At 41.0% G+C, this 25,058-nt stretch overlaps 1 protein-coding gene across 1 annotated transcript in view; it reads right to left on the bottom strand.

Moving 5' to 3' along the window:
• Window positions 1–17,239, bottom strand: part of PPA2 (inorganic pyrophosphatase 2) — a 34,746-nt gene extending 17,507 nt beyond the window's left edge. Inside the window, exons 1-6 of the mRNA XM_039703782.1 lie at window positions 17,110–17,239; window positions 15,376–15,440; window positions 13,657–13,701; window positions 5,259–5,312; window positions 2,730–2,849; window positions 306–392 (exon numbers count right to left, since the gene is read on the bottom strand). Coding sequence (XP_039559716.1) covers window positions 306–392; window positions 2,730–2,849; window positions 5,259–5,312; window positions 13,657–13,701; window positions 15,376–15,440; window positions 17,110–17,239 — 501 coding nt within the window. The remainder of the gene's footprint in view (window positions 1–305; window positions 393–2,729; window positions 2,850–5,258; window positions 5,313–13,656; window positions 13,702–15,375; window positions 15,441–17,109) is intronic.
• Window positions 17,240–25,058: the final 7,819 nt, after the last annotated feature.

Raw genomic sequence — 25,058 nt, 5'->3', positions numbered from 1 at the left:
AAAAATTTTAACCCTCACCTCCTTCACCCAAAACTTACTGTCCAGCTACACAACTTCAGGATGCTGTTCTTTTATTTTCTCTTTTAACCAGTACAAAGACTTCACCAAAACCTACTTTCCCCCCTTTTTTAAAAATCTACCATTTTCTTAACTTTTCTCTCTTTAGATCCTGTTGATACTTTTGTCAGTCCCTAACATTATTAACACATCTTTTCTTGTTTTCTGTCTGATCTTCTCTTTCAGAAGTTGCTACCAAATTATTAAGTTAACCTTGATAAATTAAATTAATCCTGATAAATACAAACCTTTGAACCTATTTCACACACGTCAATAGGATCATTATCTCCACAACATCCTGTCATGTTATCTCTATGGTTTGGATCTTCCCAGGTCTGTCAGGGAAAAGAGAACTATCAGTTAGCTGCTGAACTGCAATTACAACTCATCTTACCGCTAAATTACAAAGATTAGCAAAAGCAACAATAAAAACATCAGCTTTCTGAGAACAGGCTTGTTCAATGGGAGGAGAAAAAGTAAACAGCCAGTGGACTAACACTTAGTAACTCATACTCAGGACAAGCGACATGAGGGTAACTGACACCGGATACTTTTTCCAGTGTAAATGACTCAACAGATACATTTTACCCAACTGCAGTGATTAAAGCATCAGAGGACCCTGAATATGGATTTTTCTAGTTACTAGTGATACTGGGATCAAGCTAGGACATCTTATAATTACATTTTTGTTACACTTATTAAATACCATGATATTAACATAAGTTGTTTTCTAACACATCTAAGCTTTGAGTTAACCACATTCCTACACATAGATTTGTCAGCACCCAATAAGCTTTTTAAAGATTTTAGATTTAGGTATGAAGTATTTCTGAGTATTTTGAGACATGTACATTCCAAAGGACATCTAAGAGTTTAAGACCAAAGAGGCAAGTTTAAACCCCTGCTCTGAGCACTGCAAAAGCAAGGAAGCCTAGCTGAGTTATACTTACTTAATTACTACACAACTACTTGTTTTTACTTTTATGAGTAATGAGTAATTCATCCTACAGTTGAGAAGCTTTTCTGTTCAGAACTGTGAGTCCAACTAGGCGTTGTTGAAAATATTATAGAAAACTTCCTTTTCTTTACTAGCCTCTACTGTCTGCAACCATAACTCCACCTCAAACTTGCTCTTGAGAACTTGACTGATACTGGAAGGCAAAATGGTGAAAAGAATATGTTTAGGTAGCAGAATCATTACCAAAAAACTGCTGAAGTGAAATCAATAGAGAATTTAAACTTAATATTTATTTTTCCAGTACTCTTCACAGAATCAAGTATGTTGGCTGGAAAAGATCTTGGAGATCATTAAGTCCAACCTATAACCTAACATCACCTCATCAACTAAACCATGGCACTGAAGGCCACATCCAGTCTTTTTTTAAATACCTCCAGGGACAGTGATTCCACCACCTCCCTGGGCAGCCCATTCCAATGCCCAGTTAGTCCTTTCTTATGTCTAGACTAAACTTCTCCTGAGGCAGCTTAACACTCTGTCCCCTTGTCCTTCCAAAGGGCTTTTTATTTAGGGCTGCATTATACCAGTACTTCTCTTCTGCCCAGCCACACCTCTTCACCTCTAGGTTAGAAGGAAGGAATAATATTGTTCTCTGGACAGCACAGCAACTTCTGCTATGATAGCAAATAGTCTAATATAGTAAAAAATTAAAAATGACAATTATGTTTAGCCCTCCCCAGCTCACCAGCTAACAAGAAATGCCAAACATTCATCCTGAGGAAAGTATTCTAAGTCCAAAATAATGCACTTTGTGCAGGAAAATATTTGCATTTTCAAATAATTCTGGCTTTGCACTAAGGAACACACAAATTTCAAAACATAAAATGGAGTTGCTGGTTTCCAACTACACCTATTTGGAAACTTTGTCTACTGACACTGCTCACTGAACAAGATCCTCACTGCTGTATTCAAGAACCTGCCTAGTATCTCCTCTCCAGGGATCAATCATGTAAGCAGATTTTTGGGACTCAACTTCCATTGCTTATGCAATTAAGGTTAAAGAAAATAAATTACTCTTTTCAAGCTCCATCATGTTCTTCAGTACTAATTGAAGTCTAATGTGTTATTCACAGAAATGGAAAAGTTTAAAGCTTTTCATTATGCTAAAAATTTCATCCATTAGATGGACTTTTTCAAAGCTCAAAGTTTTCAATGATCAGTAAAGTTTCACAGTTCAGAGAAATGTTAAGGAAGGCAGTTGAGGTTTAATCTAAAAAAGAACACCCCTTGTGTTCTTCTTCATTAAAGATATTAAGAAATCCCGAGTAAAATTTAAGCTGCAGTACATGAAAATCTTAAATGAGTTTTAAATAAATGCCTTGTTTAAGCAGAAAAGGTCTACTTGACAAAATATTCTTGAATGGCAGACCATGACAATTCTATCACTACAGTAGAGAGGCACAGACTAAAGATAGGTGGTTTCTTGATCATTTAACTCCTTCCTGAAAACACAGCTCATATTTATTCCCACACCCAAATTCCAATCAAAATTTATGGACACAATAAAGTCCAACATAAAAAAAATCCTAATTTACAAATGTATCAAAGAGAATCACCCCTCTTGCCGCTGATTTGCATTCAGGCAGTATCCAAGATTTACAAGGCAATTTACACAGAAGACAGAAAACTTTCACCATTATAACAAAAATGTTACCTGTGGGAGGGCACCATAATTCCATATATAACCCTTGTGAGGAAAGATATTTGCCACATATCGAAGCTTGCCTTTCTTTGTATCATGTTTAATGGGATTCAACGGCTCCTCAGTGGCAATCTAAGCAGATCGTGAAAAAGGGTGGGGGAGCAGGGAGAGGGAGAGAGAGAAGGAAAATGTTAAAATGGAAAGCAATTAATTCCATACCCAACCAGTGAGAAAGATCCATCTGGCAGCACATGCTTGTGGTTTGAGGACTATTAAAACAACTATAGCCTCACTCTGAATCTCAAGGGTCATATTCAAAAAGCAGCTTATTAAGGCATTAAATAATGCTGTAAAGTATGCAAGAAAAAATTAATCTAGAAGAGAAAGCAATAAATTTCTAAGGAGGCTGTCATGGTCAAACATAAAAACTGAAAGGAACTTAAGTCAGAAGCTCTTGCACTTTATAGGACAAGTTCAACAGACATGCAAATGGTGGCACAATATCTTCCAACAGGGGCTTTGACAGCCACAGAGGAAATGTTCCATATTCTTGCCCTCGGCTCCTAGCTCTCCAATTGCAAACACCCCCTCTTTCCATCATCTCTGCATACAAATGCTTTTCCCCAAACACCAGTTCCTCATAGTCACCAAATGCCAACTTAATGCAATTTGGAACAAGTCAAGCTACCATTTGAAGAGGGCACTCTTATTCCTAAAGAAACACTGACAGAAGAGCTGAAGCACAGCTGAACAGTAACATCCTCCCCCAAAGCCCATACACAAACCACACATGTATAGCCACTGCCTGAGTTACCCACCACAGCTAATCTGCACCATAACCACCCTTTGACACTCCACACCACAGCCCAACCCATGTTTGCTTGGCTCTTGCTTACAAACACTCATCTGAGTGGCTAAACATTTGTAATGGGCTCAAGTGATTACATTCAAGTGGTGCATAGCTCCTCTGCCTAAGCACACAGCCCTTAGTCCACATTGATTTTATATCCCTGCCCTTTGCCTGAAGCACTGTCATCAAAGCCATCCCAAAAGAATTCCACCTTTTAGAACCACCAACCTCAATAGTATGTACTCATTCCAAAACTAACCCTCCCCAAGAACCAAGATGAAGCTTCACACATTTAAGGCTTCACACTGGATTCTGCTTGCTTCTGGTCATAACCTAAGAGCAAAAAGCTCAAACAGGCCACCTGGGACACTGATGGAAACGGAGCTCAGCAATGCTTTTGGTTCATAGAAACTGGGGCAAAGAGGATAACTGAGGGCAGCAAGGGAAGAAGAACAGAAATATAACAAGCTGAGGAGCAGAAGATCTGTTGCAGGAAATGTAACAGTGGGTAAATATTCATACTAATGCAGGGCTTAATGTCCTGAAGTTTCCATTGCATGTGAGGAGAGATGAGCAGACAAGATCTGGCAATAGCAGGCATTAGCAGCTTACCATGGTCTGGACTGAAGGAGTGCCAGGACATGATGGCAAGGCACGACAACTACCTTACTTGATGCAGAAAATTTTAAGGATATTAAAAGTTAAATATTAGGAAATTACATCTAATCTCCTCCATCAAGCCCCAAAAGCCTAAAATCAATGATTTCTAAATCTAACAGGACAAACTTTTCTACCCTTGACAATGTGCTGAAGAAGGCATAGGGAGAGCAACCTGAGCTTAGGCAGAGTTCAAGTAGCATTGTCAAAGGGATCTTCTGCAAAAAAGAACTCAGCTGCTATGATAAATCACGAGCTTAAAATAAGGGGTAAATATCTGAGGTAACCCTGCTTGAAGAGTAACAGCTGTGATGGCAAACAGTTTCATCATCAGGGAAAGGAGAAAAAATTCTCAAATAGCAGGCCAAGAAGGTTATTTGGTACTATTTCCAATAATTAAAAGAGTTAACAGCTCAACCACAAACTTCCTTAAAAGCATCTGGGAAGCATGCCGAAAATTAATACAAATGTTGAGGAAGACAGGACATATCCTGGTGAGATCTGTTGTTTCACAAACACTACAGATGCTTTTACTACTTGTAAAATATCTCCCTGCAGGAGTTCATACTTTCAATCAGTGAAGTCCCCAAATATTTTTTTTCTTTTTGGTCATAAGGAAATGCTCTTTTAGTTGTAACTCCATTTGCTGGGATTTGGCCTAACACACTATACAGTGGAAATGATGAATTAAATCATCTGAGTGGAATGCTCCATAAGCAAGCAAGAGTTAGTCTAAATGCTGGAAAACAAAGTCAGTACTCCAGGACTCAGCTGCAGATATGCTGCACTCTCCAGTGAGAGGGTTATCAAGAAGCAGTGCCCACATGCATTTCCTGTTTCCACCAAGAAAAATCAGTAGCTCAACTTTTTCTGCAATTGCAAGGAAAGTGTATGCACCACTTCAAACCAATTTTTTAACAGAGAATATTTTAATGTGCAAAGACAATCCAAACTATGATTAAACTCTGCCTACTGGAAGCCACTGCATTGCTGTAACTTCCACAAATACCGATATATCAAAGTATTTTTCTTACCTCCATTTTTGCATTAGTCCAACGAGGCACTTCTACAATCATATTAAACAGGACCTGAAACAAAAAAATAGTGACAGAACTGAAAATAAATTCCACTTGGCAATTAGTATTTTACAATAACACAAATTCTCTCCTGTGCATTCAGCAGCAAGCTACATCACACTTCTCTGGTACAGCTGCTTTTATTTGTACAGTTCCTCTACAACCTCCATGGTTCATCCTTTCCCTACCTCATCCCTTTAAGAATATAGACAACAAGAAGCAATGGAAATACAACTGATGTTTTTTGCTCCCATGTCAATATTACCCTTCACAAAATGTTCAAAATGTCCATGGAATCGTTTGCCATGCGGCAGAGGTTCAGTCTACTTGTCAAAGAGGATTGAATGTTTCCACAGGACAGAGTTAGCTTCCCTTAAGCAGTGCAAAGGACGATGTTTTGGGTTTCTTCCCCCAAGGATTTATTCCTTCAGGGCCTCCTCTTTTGCCTTACTATTTTTTAAAAACTCATACAAATGACACTTCTGTTTCTCAGTCAAATCTGGTTCAAGTGAGCCAACACTAATCCAAAAGTGATGGCAGAAAAGAGCATGGACACAGACACCTCACATTTGTGTTAGCCTTCTTCCTAACAGAAACAAAGCAAAAGTTTTAAGATGGAGGTGTGGGAGGAAAAATCCCAAGACACATGTAAACTTTCATTTTTTTAGAAGAAAAATAAGTCTACACCTTCTTACTGAGGAGGTTAAAGCAACATTTTCCAAAGAGAAAAATTCTGTGTAACTGCCTTAAGATTTCTTCCTATCAAGCTGAGTTAACCATTAGGAGCAGAGTATTGTTGAATTGGGTAACAAGAACAAACCATGAAGCAAGGTCTACAACCTGTTTTAGACACTATAATAACCTCAAAATATCACACTGCCTGGGACATCTCTTCACAGCCAAGGGAAACTCACATTGGTATTAGCAATCGCAACAGATCAGGAAAGACAAAATATGTTTTTGCAGAAATTTGTAAGAAAAAAAATAGAAAGTTGAATCAAATGTCGACTTGCACCGACACTTTAACTACAAAACAATTAAGGTGAACCCTTAAATATTTGTGTTTTTTTCTCCTTGTACCCTGCAGCTGCAACAAACAAACAGCTTTACCAAGGTCAATGTCACAATCTGATTAAATTAATTCCAATGGTTCTATGATCATCTCCTCCCAAAAAAATCTGGAATGTGGAAAGCAAGAAAGCAAAGCAAAACCCCAACTGTCACTCATCATTTCTAGTAAGGGATCATAAGCTAGGCACAATACTGACAGCCAATTCCCAATAAATTTAAACTGTATTTGCCATCCATAAAAACTGTGCCCACAACGCAATCAGTGGCATGTCAGATGGAATCACTTCTCCCAATCAGGTCATGACCAAATAAAAAAATATAAAAAAAAAAAAAAAAAAAAAAGGTTTCAGATAAGTCTCAGTTTCACAAAATACACCTCTTATACGTAAGAACAGTTGAAACTTTAAAAAAAAAAAAAAAAAAAGGTTTCAGCTAAGTCTCAGTTTCACAAAATACACCTCATATATGTAAGAACAGTTGAAACTGAAGTAAAGAGGGCTCAAAAATGTCAACACTGAGCAAGCAGATAGAACAAAGCAACATACATGCATGAGCAGGTAAGAGAAGGATTGGAAGAGAGCCAAATAAAGTATGCACATCCATCTGGGAAACACTTGGAAAAGAGAAATGCACAATATGAAAGCCAGTGCTGACAAGAAACTCTTAGGGAACTGCCAAGCAGGTCAAAAAATTGTTCTGACTGGTAGCTACAGGCACAAAACTTACAAACTACTGGACTTATACAGGATGTCTTCCCCTCCACCACAATCCTACATTTTTGTTGTTTAGATGCTGCTATAGGCTTTCCTGACCATGTAGAATGCAAAGGCTTCAGCAGCCTCTATGCTTGGTTTTGAGCTTTTAATTAGTCAACAGTTAGTCCAGGTCTTCAGCAAACCAACAGTCAGGGCTGGACTACACTGGACTGAAATTAATGCAATGCTGCTCTCAAAAACATAATAAAACCACTTGGATTCAACTCAGCTTGAAGACCAGGCCCTCATAATTTGTGGTATCAGTCAAACGTGAATTGTCAAGAGTCTTAAATGTGACAGCCTGACAGATTAATTTGTATGCAAAAAAAAAATCCCCAAAAGTACTCTCTCTAATGCTAAGCTGCCACAAGCATTTACAAAAGATTAATGACTTCATTCAGTGTTTACATTTAAAAATAAAAAGTTTTATTTATAGGGCAATCAAATTTTCACAGTGGTAAGACTAGATTCACTCGTGTGGAAAGGAGAGTACATACTAGATATTTTGACAGATTGAAAGAAAACTAGACTACCTAGTATTATAGAGTTTTTTCCTCCTCTTTCCCATCTTGTTTTCCTCCTAGACTAAGTATTATGCAGGAATGTTTCCATCACTCTTTTTTCCCCAGACCAAGCACCTATTCTTTCTAACCACTTGAAAGTTGTCCTCCATCCCTTGCTCTAAACTGTCCCTGCCTCAGCTGAAAACAGAAATGCAAGTGTCAGACACCACCTGTCTCCACAGATTACCATCTGCATGTGTTATTCAGCGGTTAGTTTTGGCTGGTGAATGCATCTGGTAATTGATATTTTTATCTTAAATCAGTAAAATAAAAAATTCCACCTCACCAACCCCCTAAGTAAGCACTTCTACCCCCTCAAGCAATGGCAAGACTGTTTCAACAGCCCATCTGACACACCTTCAAATCACAGCAGAAAGATCTCTCATTAAACAAAACCTATTGCTTGCAAAGTTTACCATTTAACTGCCTCAGTACAACAGCAGTCAATTGGCCTGCCTGTGAGATCACTGCACTCCAGATTTAACCCAGTTCTGCAAGTGCCTCATGTAGAAAGGACTCCACTTCACGAGTGCCAACCATGCAACAGGCTGGCAGACGGTTTCCCCAGGACAGGATTCCTGGAGCATGCAAGAAAAGAGAAGGAAAGTGTCCTAGATTCAGAAAAAGGGTCAGAATGCATCTGCTAGGGAAAGGGAGCTGAAGAGCTCAGAGGGACACTCAACCCAGGGTATTGCATAGCTTGTTTGACTTTGGGTCAATGTGAACACAAGACAGATATTTGTACTTAAACTCTGATATACCTTGAAGAGGTGACAGGGCAGGGGAGGTCTAAAATCTACTTGCTCAACACAGAGAAGTCAAAAGTACATTTCTTAATTCCTAAGACTGCATAAGAAAATCAGCAGAAAATTACATCAGTAGGAACAACCTGTATGTATAAATGATACCCTTAATTTCCTAAGAATTACACCCTAAGTAGATTACATGGGAACTCACGTAGGTTTTAACTGTTTGCTTTATTTGGGTGCTGTCTTTAACACTTCTTGGCACCTTACTGCATTCCATCTCAGCTGAACATTATTTTTAATGTATCATAGTTTTTGTTGAGACAAGCAAAAACGTCTCTCTTTCATACAGAAAACAGAAACAGTTTTTGGTTTTTGAAATTAAAACACAGAACGATAAAAAGATATGCAAAAATACTTCAGCATATTTGTACAGCAAGTATTGAGAAAAGCAAGGAAAATACAGACTGTTGCACCCAGGTAAACTGTTAGTCATCATTCTCTCCTCTAATACTGATGGCCTTAAAAAACAACTAGTTCTGGCTGGATGGATTCTTACAGAAAATAATTAATTTTGATCTGGGGTTATTTTTAGAAAACTGAGTATCAGCAGGAAAAAAAAATCCATGACCTTTCTGATGCCTGCCTTTCTGGACTGCTTTATATCCCTCTCAAAACCAATTCTTCCTCACCTAACTTTCCCTTTCTTGTTCAACTAGTTTCTTTCCCAGTCATTCCAAAGTTCCTTATTTCATACACTTGAGGGAAGGGTTTTGAATAGGTATAATTTTGCTCAAGGGTTGCAACCCTTAATGCTCAGCTTGGAAGGTTCAGATAATTTGAGGCAGAAGTGGAGTAACCTCTATAGATTGCAATTTGCCATCACCATGCACGACAAGAGATATGCTAAAGCTTACAGTGACTTTGGTAGTTTTTATAGTAAAATGCATTAAAAAACCTAAAAGCACTAGAGGCAGCATTTGAGGGCTGCTGACTCTTTGTCATAGAGAAGTTATGAGTCCAAAAGAAAGAGAGAAGAAAAAGCAGCTACCATTTCCTTTTTTTTCTGTCTGCTCATTTACAATCTGGCAGGGATTCTCATCAGCCATGACCTGCATATGGCAGCATGCACCTGAGGACTAACAAGAATGAAAATCTTAAGCTGCAGTCTAGCAGCAGTGTGAACAAAGGGTAGTGTTTAAAAGGAAGAAAGCAAATAAAAGAAAAAAAGGAGAAGCTAAATATGGACTGTCATTAAATATATCCAGAAATAACTGGAGTGGGACTTCCTTATCAAATGAGTAGCCATGTTATAAGCACCCCCAATGTAACACTTGCTATAAGGTATTTGCCAATTAAAACAACAAACCAGATGCCAGCAACATCTGGACACCAAAGAGAAAGCGGAACTTCTCCAATATAAATTAACATGCCACATAGCAAAAGCGGAATGCAACGTCCAGCATAAACACAGAGTGCCTGCAGTCTTTTCACAGTGTACTTCCCTCCTGATGTACTGGAAAGGGAATCACAAACACCATGTAGGTACAGGTAGGCTTTACACACAGGAATCTCACTGGCGTCTGGCACGTTCTCTGACAAACCAGTTATGGAACACATTCACCTACAAAACTGCCATGTACAACCCTGACATGGATAAACACGAACCACTGGCTTTCTCAAGTTTAAGGAATCATTTCTTTGAAGTTAAGCTGGATCAAATAATTTATGTAACTTTCTCAGTAAACAAACAATACTCTGGGTAGATTTCAACTGGACTGATGAGTGAAGATTACTTCCACTCTCAGCATTTGTTCATCTTAGGAACACAAAGCAAGGCTGCATCTAATGGACACATCCATAGCAAAAGTCTGTGCAAGTTCAAGCATCAAGGTGAAAGATTCACTGATAACCTAAAATTTGGAACACAAATTCCTGACCACATATTGGACACACTGTACCCCAGGTCACATATACTGAAAAACTGTCTAACATCACCAAGGACAGCTACAGAGACTGTAGTTAAGGCAGAACACAAAGTCAGCACAAAGTGTGTACCTGCTCTGCGCAGAAAATGACAACAGCTTCTACTTTGCTATGAAGCATACCAACTTTACCAAATGACATCTCTGGCACCAGTTTTGAACACTGCTGGAAGCACAAGCTCAGATCACCTATGCAGACTGCATACTACCCCAATGAGCCCTTAAATCTCACTTGACTAGTTAATTTATCAGAATTTTATGGCTCACAGAAGTATCTCAGCTGAAGTCCACTAGGGCATCCCAGCAACGTGCAATCCCCAGGATGCAACAAAAGTTGTCTTGTTTTTCTTTCCTTCTATTTTCTTTTCAAATGCTCTTGTGAATGTCTGGAAGTTAGAGGATAATAATCTCTGTATGTTTGGACAGACTCCTCACCAGGGCCAGCATATGAAACATTGTATTTCAGGAACACCTGGGTCCTCTGAAACACACCACATGTGAATACTTCTCCAAAGACACACCAAGACAAGTAGATTAGAAACCCTTTCAACTACAGCAGGGAACAACATGTCATGCTGGCCTTGAAAAGAAAATTATGACCTCTTCAAACCTTCTTCCTGCCAGACAAGGAAGACCATATTCAACAGTCAGGCTCTGACAGTTTTGACTGTAAACCTAGTGGAAACATCCACTTTTCCGGACAGAGATGTGAAACTTTTGAAACCTGTCACAGAGATTTAGTTGGGCAGGAGTAGATTCCAAATATTTGCAATGCTTAAGGCAGTACAGGGGTTCAGTCCCCTGAAATTAATAGCAAGCTGCTAGTAATTTAAGACTGGAGCTGAATATTACTTCTTTCAGAATAGTTTCTATCTCAAAGTAACTTCTTTCTTGTCCTCAGACAAAAACCACCTGCAAAAGCAAAAAGGTCACTTGTCAGCAGCATCTGCAAAGCTAAATTTAACTGAGATTTGGGAAGGTCTAAAATGTTGCAAGAAGTGGTTGAACTAGTGAAAACAGTTAATACAGAAACACAAAAGTGTTTCCCTTAACTACAAACTGAAATTGTAAAACAGCTGACACAGACTTGCAGGATGTGTGCTCTCTATCCTACAAATGTTGAAATCTGAAACTCCTCTAACTTTGAAGCCTTTTCTGACACCAGGAACATCAAGGACAATTTAAAGTAGAGTAGACTGACTAAAGAGACTCTTCCAAAATTATCTTTATTTTCCATAGCTAGACCGCCATCTGATAAACACCTGTTCAGCCTAATTTAACAAACTTGATTTAATTTAACTCTTAAGAGGGCTTGCTTTTGTCCAGAGTAACAAATAACTGCCACTCCAAAAGCGTAAGTTTCAAAGATGCATTTCCAGGGCAAGAAAAACTACCACTTTTGAATTCTGGTCAAATTCAGTGAAGGATCAACTGAGTAACAGGTATCAACAGCAGCCTTTGCATTCCTAGACAAGAACAAGGAGCCCAGGGCTTCAAAGGTCTTGTGAAATTAGTACATGACATTAAATTCCTCATTTTCCCTTTATTGCCTGATTAAGCTATGCTTTCCCTGCATACAAACAACAAGGATGCATCTCTCATCAGGCAAGGTGAGCAGAGCTGCTGAAGAGCCCAGTGTAAGAAGAAACTGCTTTCCTGAACACAAAGATCCCTCTGTTTTCTCTCTCCTCCCTAAATCCCTAAGATAATGATGAAAAAGGTGTTCTCACATTTCACCATCTAACTATGTTGGGGAAGGTCACAGCCTGCACATCTGTTTGCCTAATTGTATCAAAAGCCTGCTAGGATTGAAATGCACATTTGCCTTTGCTCATTTTCTGCAGTTCTATTAAACCACAGTCCAGAACTGTCTCATAGCAGGAATTACAGGAAGGCTCTGAAGGCTACACTGGCTAAGGAAGCAAGAGCTGCTCAGCCTCACTGGCATTTTACCCCTCTTTCCACAGCCTACTAGAAACATGGTTTTCAACAAGCTACCATGCTTCTCACAGCACAGACAAATGCAGTTTTGAACAGTTTCAGATTCTGCATGAAATGTCTTTGCACCAGTCAGTATTTATAAGCAGCTAAGACACAGAACACTTGACTTGCCAGAAGGAGCTGTAAATAAGAAATTATGTTGCAAGACAATGATTTTTGATAAAAGTCTACTGGCGCATACTCTTTCTCCTGAATAGTTCCTCTTTGAGGCATGGTTCTATACCTACTAAACAGTACCTAAATGGGCATCAAGCTACAGGAAATCTAAAAATCCTTACTTAGGCATTGTAACTTGAATGAATCACAGAGCAAAGGGACAGGAAACTCATAGTACAGGACTGTGTGGGCACTGCTGTACAGCACAAGCACCAGTGCACCACACACTGGCTGCAAAACTGTGAGAACCCAGACAGTTAGGACAGTTCTTTCACATCATATGGGTAGCTACAGTTTTGCAATATGACTGGCCAAACAGATAGGAGAAGATAAGGATTGGGACACACACCCGCCCACCCACATATAATGGCCTTAAAGCAGTTTGCTCATTTTTTTCTATCACATTCTTCCACTAAGTTTTGGATGAGCCTATGCCAGGCAAAGCACAGCAAAAAAAGGTCATATTTTGGAAAAGACACTTGAATAAACAACTCTTGTTTCACAGTAAAAGCCTGAGCAGATTTTCCATGTTTTCTAGGCTTCTATCAGCCTTAACTTCAGTGCTAAATAATGCTGAAACATTAGCAGATGTGGTTTTTCTCCCTTTGGGCTTCCCAGCTGAGTACAGAAAACAACATAACCTCAGCTCTAAAAAGCAGATACTCAAGTATAATTTCTGCCCTAACATACTTAGGATTTTTTAAGTTCTGTATATAAACCAAAGATTATCCACAGTCAGAGAATAATGAATATTTCATTAAGGGAGGTTTTACTGCAAATATTTCTGAACATAATAGCAAAAAAGATAACACATCTACACTGCAAAAGTCATAACAAACCTTTGAAAGACTAGCATAAGTGTTTGCCTTTGAGAACATCTTGATGAATAAAGGAATTCTGACATTTCTGGCCCATTCAAAAAGAAAATATTAAATCCCTTTAAGTCTTCTCCTAAAAGACTTGCATTTGAAGATATGTCAACTATATTCAGTGACAGCAAGTTCACTCTGCAGAAAAATGATGTTGAAAAGGAAATAGAGTTGGAAAAAAAACCAACAAGAAAAAAAACTTAGCAGTACCTCTGATCCAGTAGTCTTTGACCTCTTTGCAGGAATTTCTTTATCCTATAGGGAAAGAGTGAAGTAAAGAAGTATATAAAGAACACCAGAAAGCAACACTGTATTCACATAAATACAGGCAACAAACAGTACTTTGCAATGCAATTGAAACAGCCCTTTGTGAGCACAAAGGCCTAAATTATAACTTTGAAAAGCAAGTACTCAGTTCTGTTTCATTGTGAAATTCTAACCTTCAACACATTAATAAAGGAAGTAAATGTGTCCTTGTACATTTTTTTATCTTTCTCCCAGCTACCAAGAAATTTAAGCAGCAATTTAGGCCTGTATTCAACTGATTAAAAACAGTCATCCTTCTGTACAGCTGAAGAAGACAAAAACCGTTCCAAAATAAACAAAACCAGTATAAAAAATAAGGCTGGATCAATCCATCATACAGTCCATAAATCTTGGACAAGGGGCTGGAAAGACTCTAGCATACATCCTTAAGTCATCCTCCTGCAAACAAGGCAAAAGTAACAGACCTTAACCATGACTTCCATTCTTGCTCACCCTTCAGGCCCTGTATTGGGTAAAATGCTATTTATTTCTCCACTTACACACCAAAATGAAAGTCTCTCCACACTGATCAGACACTGCTCTGCTCTAATTTAACCTACTGGCAAAATCACAGGCTATAAGCTACTCTCACAAACTTAACTCTAGATGTATGGACAGCAAGGCCTCTGGGAACGTGATGAAAATGCCCATTGCTTTTCCAGCAATAGCACGGACTGAACATGGCATCTTAATAATGACACTCTGAATGGCCTGCCTCTCTCAGTGACAAGCACTTGGGTCTGCTGATCAAAAAGGTTTCATTCAGATTTCCAATCTCTCGGATTTAATAATTTAAGAGATTGGTTCATCAGTTCAGGAGTCTCCATCTGAACATGTTCAAACTACTGACCTTTTGTACCACTCATATCACCCACAGAGACTCAGCAACAAAACAAGAAAATGACTAGAACTCCCCCAGCCTGTTTGTGTCACAAGCACCCTGTGATAAGCAAACCTCAGCCTCAACCAAAGGCTGGCAGCTCTCCCATCAGTGCCAGACTAAACAGCCGTTTCATTATTGCTGTAATGAAACCCCAGGGAGGGCGGCTAACAAGACGTGACAGTGCTCAGCTGCACCTCGCACGCTGTGAATCTCCAAAGGTGTGATTACCACCTCTCTCCTGGGCATTGCTGTTGGCTTCCAATTCTAATGCTCCTTTTGGGAATTAAAGACATACACCATAAGTTATGCAAGTGTGTGCTGTACATCCACGACAAAGAAATGTACACTTTTAATGGCAGGTGTAGAAAACTGCAAATTCAAAAAGAGTAACAGTAGAAAATTAATTCAAGCACAAACCTAAACACAGGGAATTATCACAAGATACAGTGAGGGCTCTCCTGCCCTCAATCACTTAGAGACTTAAAGAGACACCTAGGCTTGTATAAACAGCCATCATTATGTTTCACTGCAAGTTACTAAACTCAGCAGAGAAAATTTGGTGTAGTCATTTTGCCTTCATTACATAAGGCACCGGTCTGGGTTAGAGTGGCCCTTTCTGGCACTATACATTTCTATGTTGATTACAAAAAAAAAGCTTTTAAAAACTGTACTTTTATCTAAGGAACACCAACAAAACTATTAGCATTTTGAAAATCATGTTTCAAGGCATAAAAACATACCTCTTTAGGTCCAGCAAACAAGGGAATGTCATGGAATGGGGAAATATATTTACCATCTGCATTCTCTGAAAGACAAAACGGAGTAGCATTGCAAACCTAAAGATACGGCATAAGATGTTGGTGTTGCTAAACATCACACAATACAGAAATGTATATATGCTATGATTGTGCATTGGTTAAACTTTTTCTGAAGTTCAATTTCAAGCACATACCGACATGAAGGACAAGGAATTTGAGTGTTTTGACAAGGAATCATTAGAATCAAAGTTACTGCTTTAAAATTCAACACTATGCTTCTCTTCTACTTGGCAATACAAGCTATATAAGGATGAGAAGATTCTTTAATTCTTTTCTACTCCCTGGCCATACACAACCATTAACAAATAAAAAAAAATTTAAAAAATAAAGTAAAGAAACAAACCCAAAGGAACCTCATTTCCATCACTGGTAAGTGAATTCATCTGTGTTTCTAGCAATGTTGCCCTGTGATTGCATTGTATTTCTAATAAACAGTGTCATGACCACAAATCCCCCAACGTAATAGGCTGAAGTCTGATCAAGAGTAAGTGAGGGATGAGATAATTGCTCTAAGCCCTCAATATGAAACACCACCCCTTGAAACCAGCAGAAATTGATCTTAACTTAATGGGGGCCCAACCTGCACCTCAGCCTTGCCTCCACTCTAGAAAGAAACTAATTTCACTGGAGTGTATGTTTAAGTTTTTCAAGTCTAAGTATCACATCAAAAGAGTGCAAACACTAATTCAAATCCCAAGGAATTTCTCCTCTGCTAGCACCCCTCTTCATACCAAAGGAAAAAGCAGACAAGGCACTGCACTCAACTTTGGACTTTTGACCACCTCAGCAAAGAAGAGTAAATGGAATTGATGTGCGATGACCTCCCAGATGCTCCTCCCAAATAAAACAAAGTTTAGTGGTAGGCTGTTTATTCCCACCAGATAAAGTGACTTTCTCTAGGCGATCTGCACTGGCACCCCATGAATGAGCACAAGGGAGCCCTGGCAGCGCTGCCAAGCGGGCACACGCCGCCTCCGCTTCTCCCACACCAGCAGACGTCAGAGCTGCCTGTAGGTCAATGGCCCAGAAACGTACAAACCCACTGCGACAGGACTGGCACACAAACAGACAACGCTGTTACGAAAATGCGCAATACTGAACGCGGCACACCCTCAGCTCTCGCTGCGGCTTCAGACGCCTCCTGGAGCGCTGCCCGTGCCCTCGCACTGCCACTAGCCGGCCCTGCTCGGGGCTGGAGCCCCACGTTTGGGACGCCAGCCTCCCGCCCCGGTGACGTGTCTGCGGGGAGGGAGGGCTGTCCTGCTCACGAGGGACAGGCTGGGCTGTCCTGCTCACGAGGGACAGGCTGGGCTGTCACACCCAGAGCTCCCACGGCCGTCCCTGCGGTGCCGCGGGCCCCCGCGGCCAGCCTGCCCTACACCGCGCCACGGCGGCGCTTCACGCCCGGCGTCCTCCGGGGCTCTGCAAGGGCACGGCCGGGCCGGGGCTCAGCAGGCCCAGCATCCCCTCCAAAAGCCGGGATGTCTACAGGATCTGCCCTCGCTCTCTACAAAAACACCGCTCTCCCCCTGCAGCGGTGGGAAGGCTCGGGGGCGATACCTCAGCCAGCCCGAGGAGCCTCCGCCGCCGCCACCTCCGTGCGCCCCGCGGGCCGGGGAAGGAAGGGGTTTATGGATTCCGGGAACTGCTACTTACTAAAGTAGAGGCGGTAATCGGGCGAGTTGGGCCGGCCCCGCTGCTCCGTGCTGTAGCGGGACATGGCGCCCAGGCGCCCCCACCCCCGCGCCGCCAGCAGCAGCCGCGCCAGCCCCGGCGGCGCTCGCATCCCGGCCGGGCCAGGGCAGCGCCGCGGGGGAAGAGAGAGCCTCTAGGGCTGCCCGGCCTCCACGGAGGGCCCCACCGGGTTGAAATTAATAGTAAGGAAAGCCAAGCCCTCCTTGAGGCGGTAGGTGACCCCAGCGGGAGCCAGGCAGGCCAGCGCAGGTGGTAGCCCAGGTGTAGCCAGGCTGAGGTGCTCACAAACCACCAGCTCTGCCAGAAACAGCATGCCAAGAGGATGGAGCCAGGCTCTTCTCGGTGATGCCGAGCAGTGCGACCCGAGGGAGTGAGCAGAAACTGACACACAGGGCTGACACAGGACATAGTGTGAGCAGAGACTGACACACAGGGCTGACACAGGACATAGTGTGAGCAGAGACTGACACACAGGGCTGACACGGGACACACAGAGTGAGCAGAAACTCAGGGAGTCCCGCCTGAACACGAGGAAGAACTTCTTTACTGTGCAGGTGGCGAGCGCTGGAACACATTGCGCAGAGAGGGTGTGGAGTCTGTAAAGGAGATACTCCAGAAGCATCTGGACACAATCGTGCTCCATGTGCTCTAGGCTGACTCTGCTTGAGCAGGGTGGTTGGACCAGATGAACTGCTGCCTACCCTGCCACCCTGACCAATTCGGTGATTCTGTGAAAAGTGTGGATGCAAAATTAGGGGTGATGGTACCAAGGGTTGGTACCCTTACCTGAGGCCCACAAGAGAATGAAGACCCTACCCTGCTGCTCCCTAGGTAGCAAAATGTTAATTTCTTGGCACACATTTTTATGTCACCCAAGCCACTCCGGGTCTGCTCTGCTTATAGCTGGGATGTTTGCATGGGTTCCCAATCAGAGATAAATTTTTATATAGAACACTGCTGATACTTCATTTAGATTCTGTATTCACCTTGCATTGGTTTTAAAGCCTAATAACTCTACATAAGATCTGATTCTTTTAAATTCCCTTTTCATTGATCCTTAAGGATGATTTCAAATGAATTTCCTCTGTCAATAAAGATGGTAGTTGTTGAAGTAGTGCTTCTTATTTGTGGATCTTTCAAAAATTCCTGAAAAGTGACAAATACCACTATTTGCATTTCATTGGAGAGACTGAGGCAGAACAACTTTTGTTGCCTCATCACTCTTCAATCCCAAGACAATTATCTTGTGTATTCATCTTGAAAGGTGGTCAATATTAGCTTTGAATGTTAACTCTGATTTGAATTACCCTGAACGATTTCTCTAGGCTAACTCCATGTTACCCTCATTATTTTATACATTATTTTGAATGTTATTGGGAATTTTTTTTTTTTTTTTGCAGCAGAAAGGCTGCAAAAAAATCAGTATCTTCCTTCAGATTTAAGCAGCGTATAACTACTTCTCATTACTTGTTCCCTCTAGTACTTTGGTAGATCAGGCTCCAAAAGTGTCAGGATTGTGTGCTCAATGGGTGCAGCAAGGACACAATTATTTTACACTAGAGCAGGAGATTTTCATGATGGCCTCACTACTGTTCCCTCATGTACTCCTCTGAAATGTGTCAGTTGGAGCTCTGGATCTTTGATGGAGCTGTATTCTAGTGTGAGGATTTCCCACTACAAGAAGGCTCTGGAGGGAAAAAAAAGCTATGGTCTCCTCTGATTTGTGCCACTTCTTGCTGCATTTGTAACAATAGACATCTGTTGAGAAGAGAGAGGCAATTTTGCAGGACCATTGCCCACTTCTGCAGAAGCTACCAAATAGTACTTCATATTTCATCAGAGGAGTTGGCATCTGAGTTCACCAAATGCAAGGCTTTCAGGGGTAATCCCCTGAACTGAACATGTAGGGGTGAAATTCTTCATAGAATAATAGACCTGGGGGGAAGGGTCCTTAAAGATCTTGTAGTTCCCCCCTGCCATGGACAGGGATGCCTTTTACCAGAGCAGATTGCTCAGAGCTCCATCCAACCTGGCAATGAACACTTCCAGGGATGGGGCATCCACAACCTCTCTGGGCAACCTCTTCCAGTACCTCCCTCACAGTAAAGAAAATACTCTCTTTCAGTCTGAAGCCATTCCCCCTTGTCCCATCACTACATACTCTTGTAAGAAGTCCCTCTCCATCTTTCTTCTAGGCTCCCCTCAGAAACCAGCAGGTCTCTGTAGTTCTAATTTTTTTAAGTTTGTCTAGAGGGCAAACAATCTGTTTTTCATGTGGAGTAATTAAAAAAAAAGAAAAAAAAAACTGTATGACTTTTTTTCCTATTATAATAAAATCCATTATGTGCTTTCTTTGAGTTGGGCTGCTGCTGAAATGGGCAAGGTTAAAAGGAAACACATGCCACAAGCCCAGCATTCTGCCTCTGCTTAGTTCTGAGGAATCTGGATTTCATTTAGGGAAGGTTAGAGCCTTTGAAAATCACTTACTGAGAATAAACACAGGATTTTTACACTTGCAAAGCTGACATATGGGTGTAAGCTTATTCTAGTAGGAGTCCAATTCATATTTATTTTCCTCTACAAGCTGGAAAGTGAAATACACTGCAGCGTCCAGGAGTCCTGGTAAGATGCACAAAGTCTGAGCACAGAGTTCTCCTTTGCTTTGTGTTGTGAACATGGTCTTACCTAAACCTCTCTCATCTGTAATGGGAAATCAGCTGTGAAGCACATAAAATTTATGAAATATAAACGAGTTTCTGTGCAGGCGCTGTTTAGATGCATAAATAAATAACCATCATATTACCTAGCAAGGGTAGATGATACAGCAGAAAACCACACTGAAACCCTGCTAATGCTACCAGAGCAGAGAACATGATGCTTTAGTACTCTATGGTATCCACAATTTTCCTAGTACTGTAGAAATGTTAATCCTTTAAATAGGTTTGATTGTATTTTTCAGTATTGTGCATTATATTACCCAGAATACAGGTGAAGTATGCCAATTCTTCTCAAGTCATATTTGATTAAGACCAGCTCCCTGGTTAGAATAAATTTACCTACCATCCTTCAAATCAATGTTTTGGTTCCAGCATTTACCTTGAGCAAATTCCTCCAGAATTACCAAGTCTTTTACTACCAAGGGATTTTTTTCACATTCATTGCCAAGCATTTTGCATCTAGCTCCTTGCATATCATTCTAATTGGGCCAGCAAAAAGCATTTATAGGACTGATCCCGTTCATTGACCTTGTAACAGCTCCCACTGAAAAACAATGAAAATATTGCTATTTATTTCAATGGAATTAGAGCCAGGTCCTTAAGACTTAAGTAGAACTTACATGGTGCTTAGGTTTTATGCTTGCCCTCTGCACAGGGGTGAATCTCATTCCAGCAAAATGCCACTGGAGTATAGCAAAAACTCAGCAGCAATATAACCATCTAAGCCTGAAGGACGTCCTTATTTTAAAGGTTTGTACTCTGTGGTGTACATTTACATGGATTTTAGATAAATTTTATATACACACATAAATATTTTAAAATTAATGTTTTGCCCATTAAAATGCTGTGCAAATTAAATGCAGAAAATAATGTCTATATTATAATTTAAGGAAACCCATACTCCTGAATGAAAATAATTTTCATCTTTTCACCTAATAAAGCTTTGAAGAATTTCATTAGTACGACTGCGTGCTATTTCAGTGCATTTGCTCTTGGCTGGTGATCACATCATTATCATTAAACTTTGCTGTAATAGAACTTCTATCTCCATGGCTTATAAAACCATTAATCTGAAGGAATCAATTCCTGCCAGCCTTTGGTTTTGCTGCTACCTGTGTGCAAAAGTCACAGCCAGGCTTCCTCCCTGCACAGCCACCTCGGTGGAACAGATCACTCCCTGGGCCTGCTGGCCAGTGCTCTCATTCAGCCAACACCATCTCCCTCACCTGCCAGTGGATCAGCTGGAACCAGTGCTCCCTAGGGCAGATCAAGCCAGGCAAGGCTACCTTGAGGCAGTTTAGGGACTTTGGGCTAAGTTATTCAAGCTGCTTTTCAGCCAAAGCAAGTTAAGGGCCATGAACAACTCCTGCAGATCTTTGCACTGAGTCCTCAGCAGGACAAGGATGACAAATCATTGGAGTCGGTGACCTCTTTGATTGGCACAGCTGGATTTGGCAGAGGATGTCTACAAGCAGCCAACTCACATATGGATTTGTATATTGCTCACTGATGGATGCCTGATGGCAATGAAGACTGCGTCATCCAACTGAAAGGAATCATTGTGTATTTCAGTAACTGGAATTAGGTTTATCAGGTTACACTCCTTTCCATCTCAATGTGGATAAAAACAGAGGCTCCTATCCCAAAGACACTGAGTACCTTGGGTCAGACTGTGAACCCTTGTTTTGTAGCAGTGAGCTCACTTCAGTAACCCAATTGCTTTAAAGAGACTGATCTTCTGTATTTATGCAAAATTTGGATTTAGTAATAATACTCATTACTGTTAGGAAAATTTTAAGTTTACACCCTGTTTTTCCCTGAATAAATTGTTTGTCTGAGCTGTTTTGTCTAAGCTGTTTTGTCTAAGCTGTTTGTTTTTTTTTTAATCATGCTTTTTGTTAGGGACCCCTGTGAAGTGTGTTAGGTTCGCTTGCCAGACTTTACTTCTCTGGACCTCTGCCTAGAAAGTGATTTGCCTATCAAGAGGCCAGGACACCACGACTGAGTCTAGTTTTGTCAGATATGTCCATTTCTTCCCTCCTAGGCAGCTGTACTGAGTTAATTTTAAGCTCTGTGAACCAAGGATTTTCAGCCTACCCTAACTCCCATTAAACTTGTTTGTGTATATGAACTGAAGCTTAATGTTTTTAAGATTCTTATCTTTGTTATTCCAAGGCAACTCCCCCATCACAAAACAAAAATTACCAAATCTCTGGTTCATTCTTTCACTCATTCTTTCACAAATGTGCACAAACAGGAACATGGAGAAAAAGGGAAAAAAAGGCTCCAGTTCAGCTATAAAAATACTGTCTGGAAATATGAAATTTTAGTGTGAAGCTGCAAATCTATAATGATTCAAAACAGAGACCTAGAAGGAAAATCTTTCCAGTTGCTCATGATAGTCCATTTTTAGGTTCCGTTCCTCTCTTGATTTGTGAATTGCCAGACATAAGGTTCTCAAAGAATTCTACAGAAAATATTTTATCTTGGTAATTTCTATGCCCTCTTATTTTACATTGAAACACACCAATAATGAAGAATCATCTTTCTGTTCTTTTACCTGTGCCTCGCTCTCTTGCTTGTCTTTCCTCATTAGCTTTGATATCACAGTGCCATCTACTTGATCAACAGAGTCAGGTTATTTTCCTTAGAAAATTACACAGCTGTAACACTGAAGAAATCAAAGGGCTGCTCAGTTTCCTGGCAAGTTCTCTCTCCTTCTCACCTCCCAGCCCTTTCAAAGCAGCACTGCCCTTAGATGTCCCCCTTTGGGAGCTGGCCCAGCTCCAAGCCTATCAGACCTACACAAAGCCCTGGATAGTGACAAATCCACAGCGCTGCAAGGACAATTCGAGCCCTGCCGACCCTTTTCTCAGCATCCCTTCTCCTCTCTGGCAGGTGTTTCAATTTGTGAGATGGGTCCCCCTCTGTAGGCAGAAAACACGTCAGCCTTTTGTGTGTGTAAACTGGAGCAGAGGCTTTGTTGGGAGTAAGAAAGCATCACAGCAGTCGGAGGAGATAGATTGCATATCTTGAAAGGTTGAGCCATTCCTTCTTAGAAATATCCACAGCCTAGCCTGAGCCCCAGCAGGCACGTACTTTATGAATTTTTCCTACAAATATTTAGACAAGAAACACTGTAGACAGGGCTAAAAGAAATTATCACAGTGCACTTACTTCTAAAGACCTGTTTCTCTACAGGAATCACCAGTCTGGCAAGATCAACAGTAGGAGTGAAGGTGAGACTGCCACACTAAATAACTTTTCACCTACAAGACAGGCTTTTTTCTCTTTTTGTACTATTGAAATGTGTTTGAAGTTTTTTCCTATGTATATTTCAAAGTAATTTTGATTCATTCATTGTGAAAAATCAGCGTGTAGACTCCAGTTTTACCTATCCCTAAGCCTTATCTTTTTATTGCTTTTTTCCTCACCTGTCATGCTGTTCTTATCTCACCAGTACTGTTGCAAACAGGTAGAGTGTACGTACCAGCCACTTTCCTGTGCTCAAAGTCCTCGCTGGGCCTTACACAGGATTGTTCTTATCAAAGCCTCCACATTTTGTCCCTCAGAAGACATCTTTGCTATGACACGTGCATACAGGCTCAGTGACAAGGTACAGTCTTGCTTTTATTTGCACTGAGGCTTCTCTGTATGGAGATGGGGAGCTACAGAGACATCTGCACTCTTTGCTGTCATGCTCCACCTGTGGGAAGGTAGGACAGCTTTCTGCAGCAGTACCATGGTACTTTTCTGCTTCTCCACTGCCTGTCAAATGTGATCCTTTTATACAGGTGAAACTGGCAAGTCACTCTGCAGCTGTGGACTGAGACTTTCTTTTCCTTGGTGTCTGTGCTGGTCATTGCAGCGAGCAAACTTGGAAATGCCAATCCCATGCCACTGCCACAGGACTCCAGCAGTGGTCTGTGCTTCCACTCAAAGAGAACAGGCACAGCAATCAACCCACACCAGTATTTTTTGTATAACTTCTGGGATCCTGAGTTATAAAGAAATCTTCTGTAACAGCTGTGAGGTATGACAAGAAAACAAATAACTGTTTGCTTACTTAATGGCCATCAGTCTTTATGGTGCTTCTGGTTCATTTATAGCTCAGGACTGAGATAAAGGTTGGCATTGACCATACAACAATCAGCTCTTATATGTGGCCAATACAGTTGCTGGGGAACACAATGCCAATATTTTCTGTGTTGACACCAGCACCTGTTCTGTTTCTTAAGCAGGGTGGCTTCCGTGCAAATAACTCCTGTGAGTGTTCGCATCAACTGGATTCCAGTTTGCTCTGTGGAATTGAGCATAACAGAGTAGTAAAAGTTATTTCCACATTCATTGTAAAAAGAGCATCTTGTCCACATAGATACCATATATTCCTCTTGTCTTATGGATTAGTGACTTTGGTACTGTTTTCCGTCAATTGCGAATGGGGCCAGAAGAGAGCAGGAATAATTTGAAATTGAGAGAGGGTTGCTCATACTATTGTGCATGGCAGTGAATGCTTCACACACAGTTCTGACCCGTGCTTTCTGTGGCATTTTGCTATAGCCAGTAAAGATCAGCAAACAGTAATAGGAGTTTATAGGAGGTCTTGCTCAAATACACATCTGATTATTTTTAGGTAATCCCTATGCTGATTGCCAGGAATAGCCCACTGGTGTAAATCCATGATGGGATTTAATGTGATGATGGATAAACCTGGCTGTCTCTCAAAAAGTTCCTGCAAAACTCTCTCCAAACGGGATAGGGAAGCCACCAGTCCTGACCATGTCCCAGTCATTTGGAGTATCACAGAAGATAGGGTATTTTCAGCCTTTCCTATGTTGGGTGGCATAGAGGAGATATTTTAAGGTTGCAGTAAGTTCTCATCTACATTCTAAACTGTGGTGTAAGGCCTGCTTTGGGCTCCTGGCTGCCTCCAAAATAATGCTGCTGGCTAAAGCCGTGTAAACCATTCCAAGTACAACAGCAGCAGCAACTACAGCTGGCTTTCCCCATAACAATTTTGTTGCTGAATGAACACGTACTTTTTTACCCCCTGTGACTGAGTTGAAGAGGAAGACAACTTTTGCATGTGGGGAGATTGCTGTCATAATAAACACCTGAGCAAACTTTACTATATCCTGTCTTGGCTGTAACTCTGCACATGTGCCAGAACTTACAATGCCAAGAATTCTATTA

Source organism: Passer montanus, unplaced genomic scaffold, assembly GCF_014805655.1.
Source record: "Passer montanus isolate IOZ18808 unplaced genomic scaffold, ASM1480565v1 scaffold169, whole genome shotgun sequence".
Taxonomy (NCBI): domain Eukaryota; kingdom Metazoa; phylum Chordata; class Aves; order Passeriformes; family Passeridae; genus Passer; species Passer montanus.
This window is presented reverse-complemented; position numbering and strand designations above follow the sequence as displayed.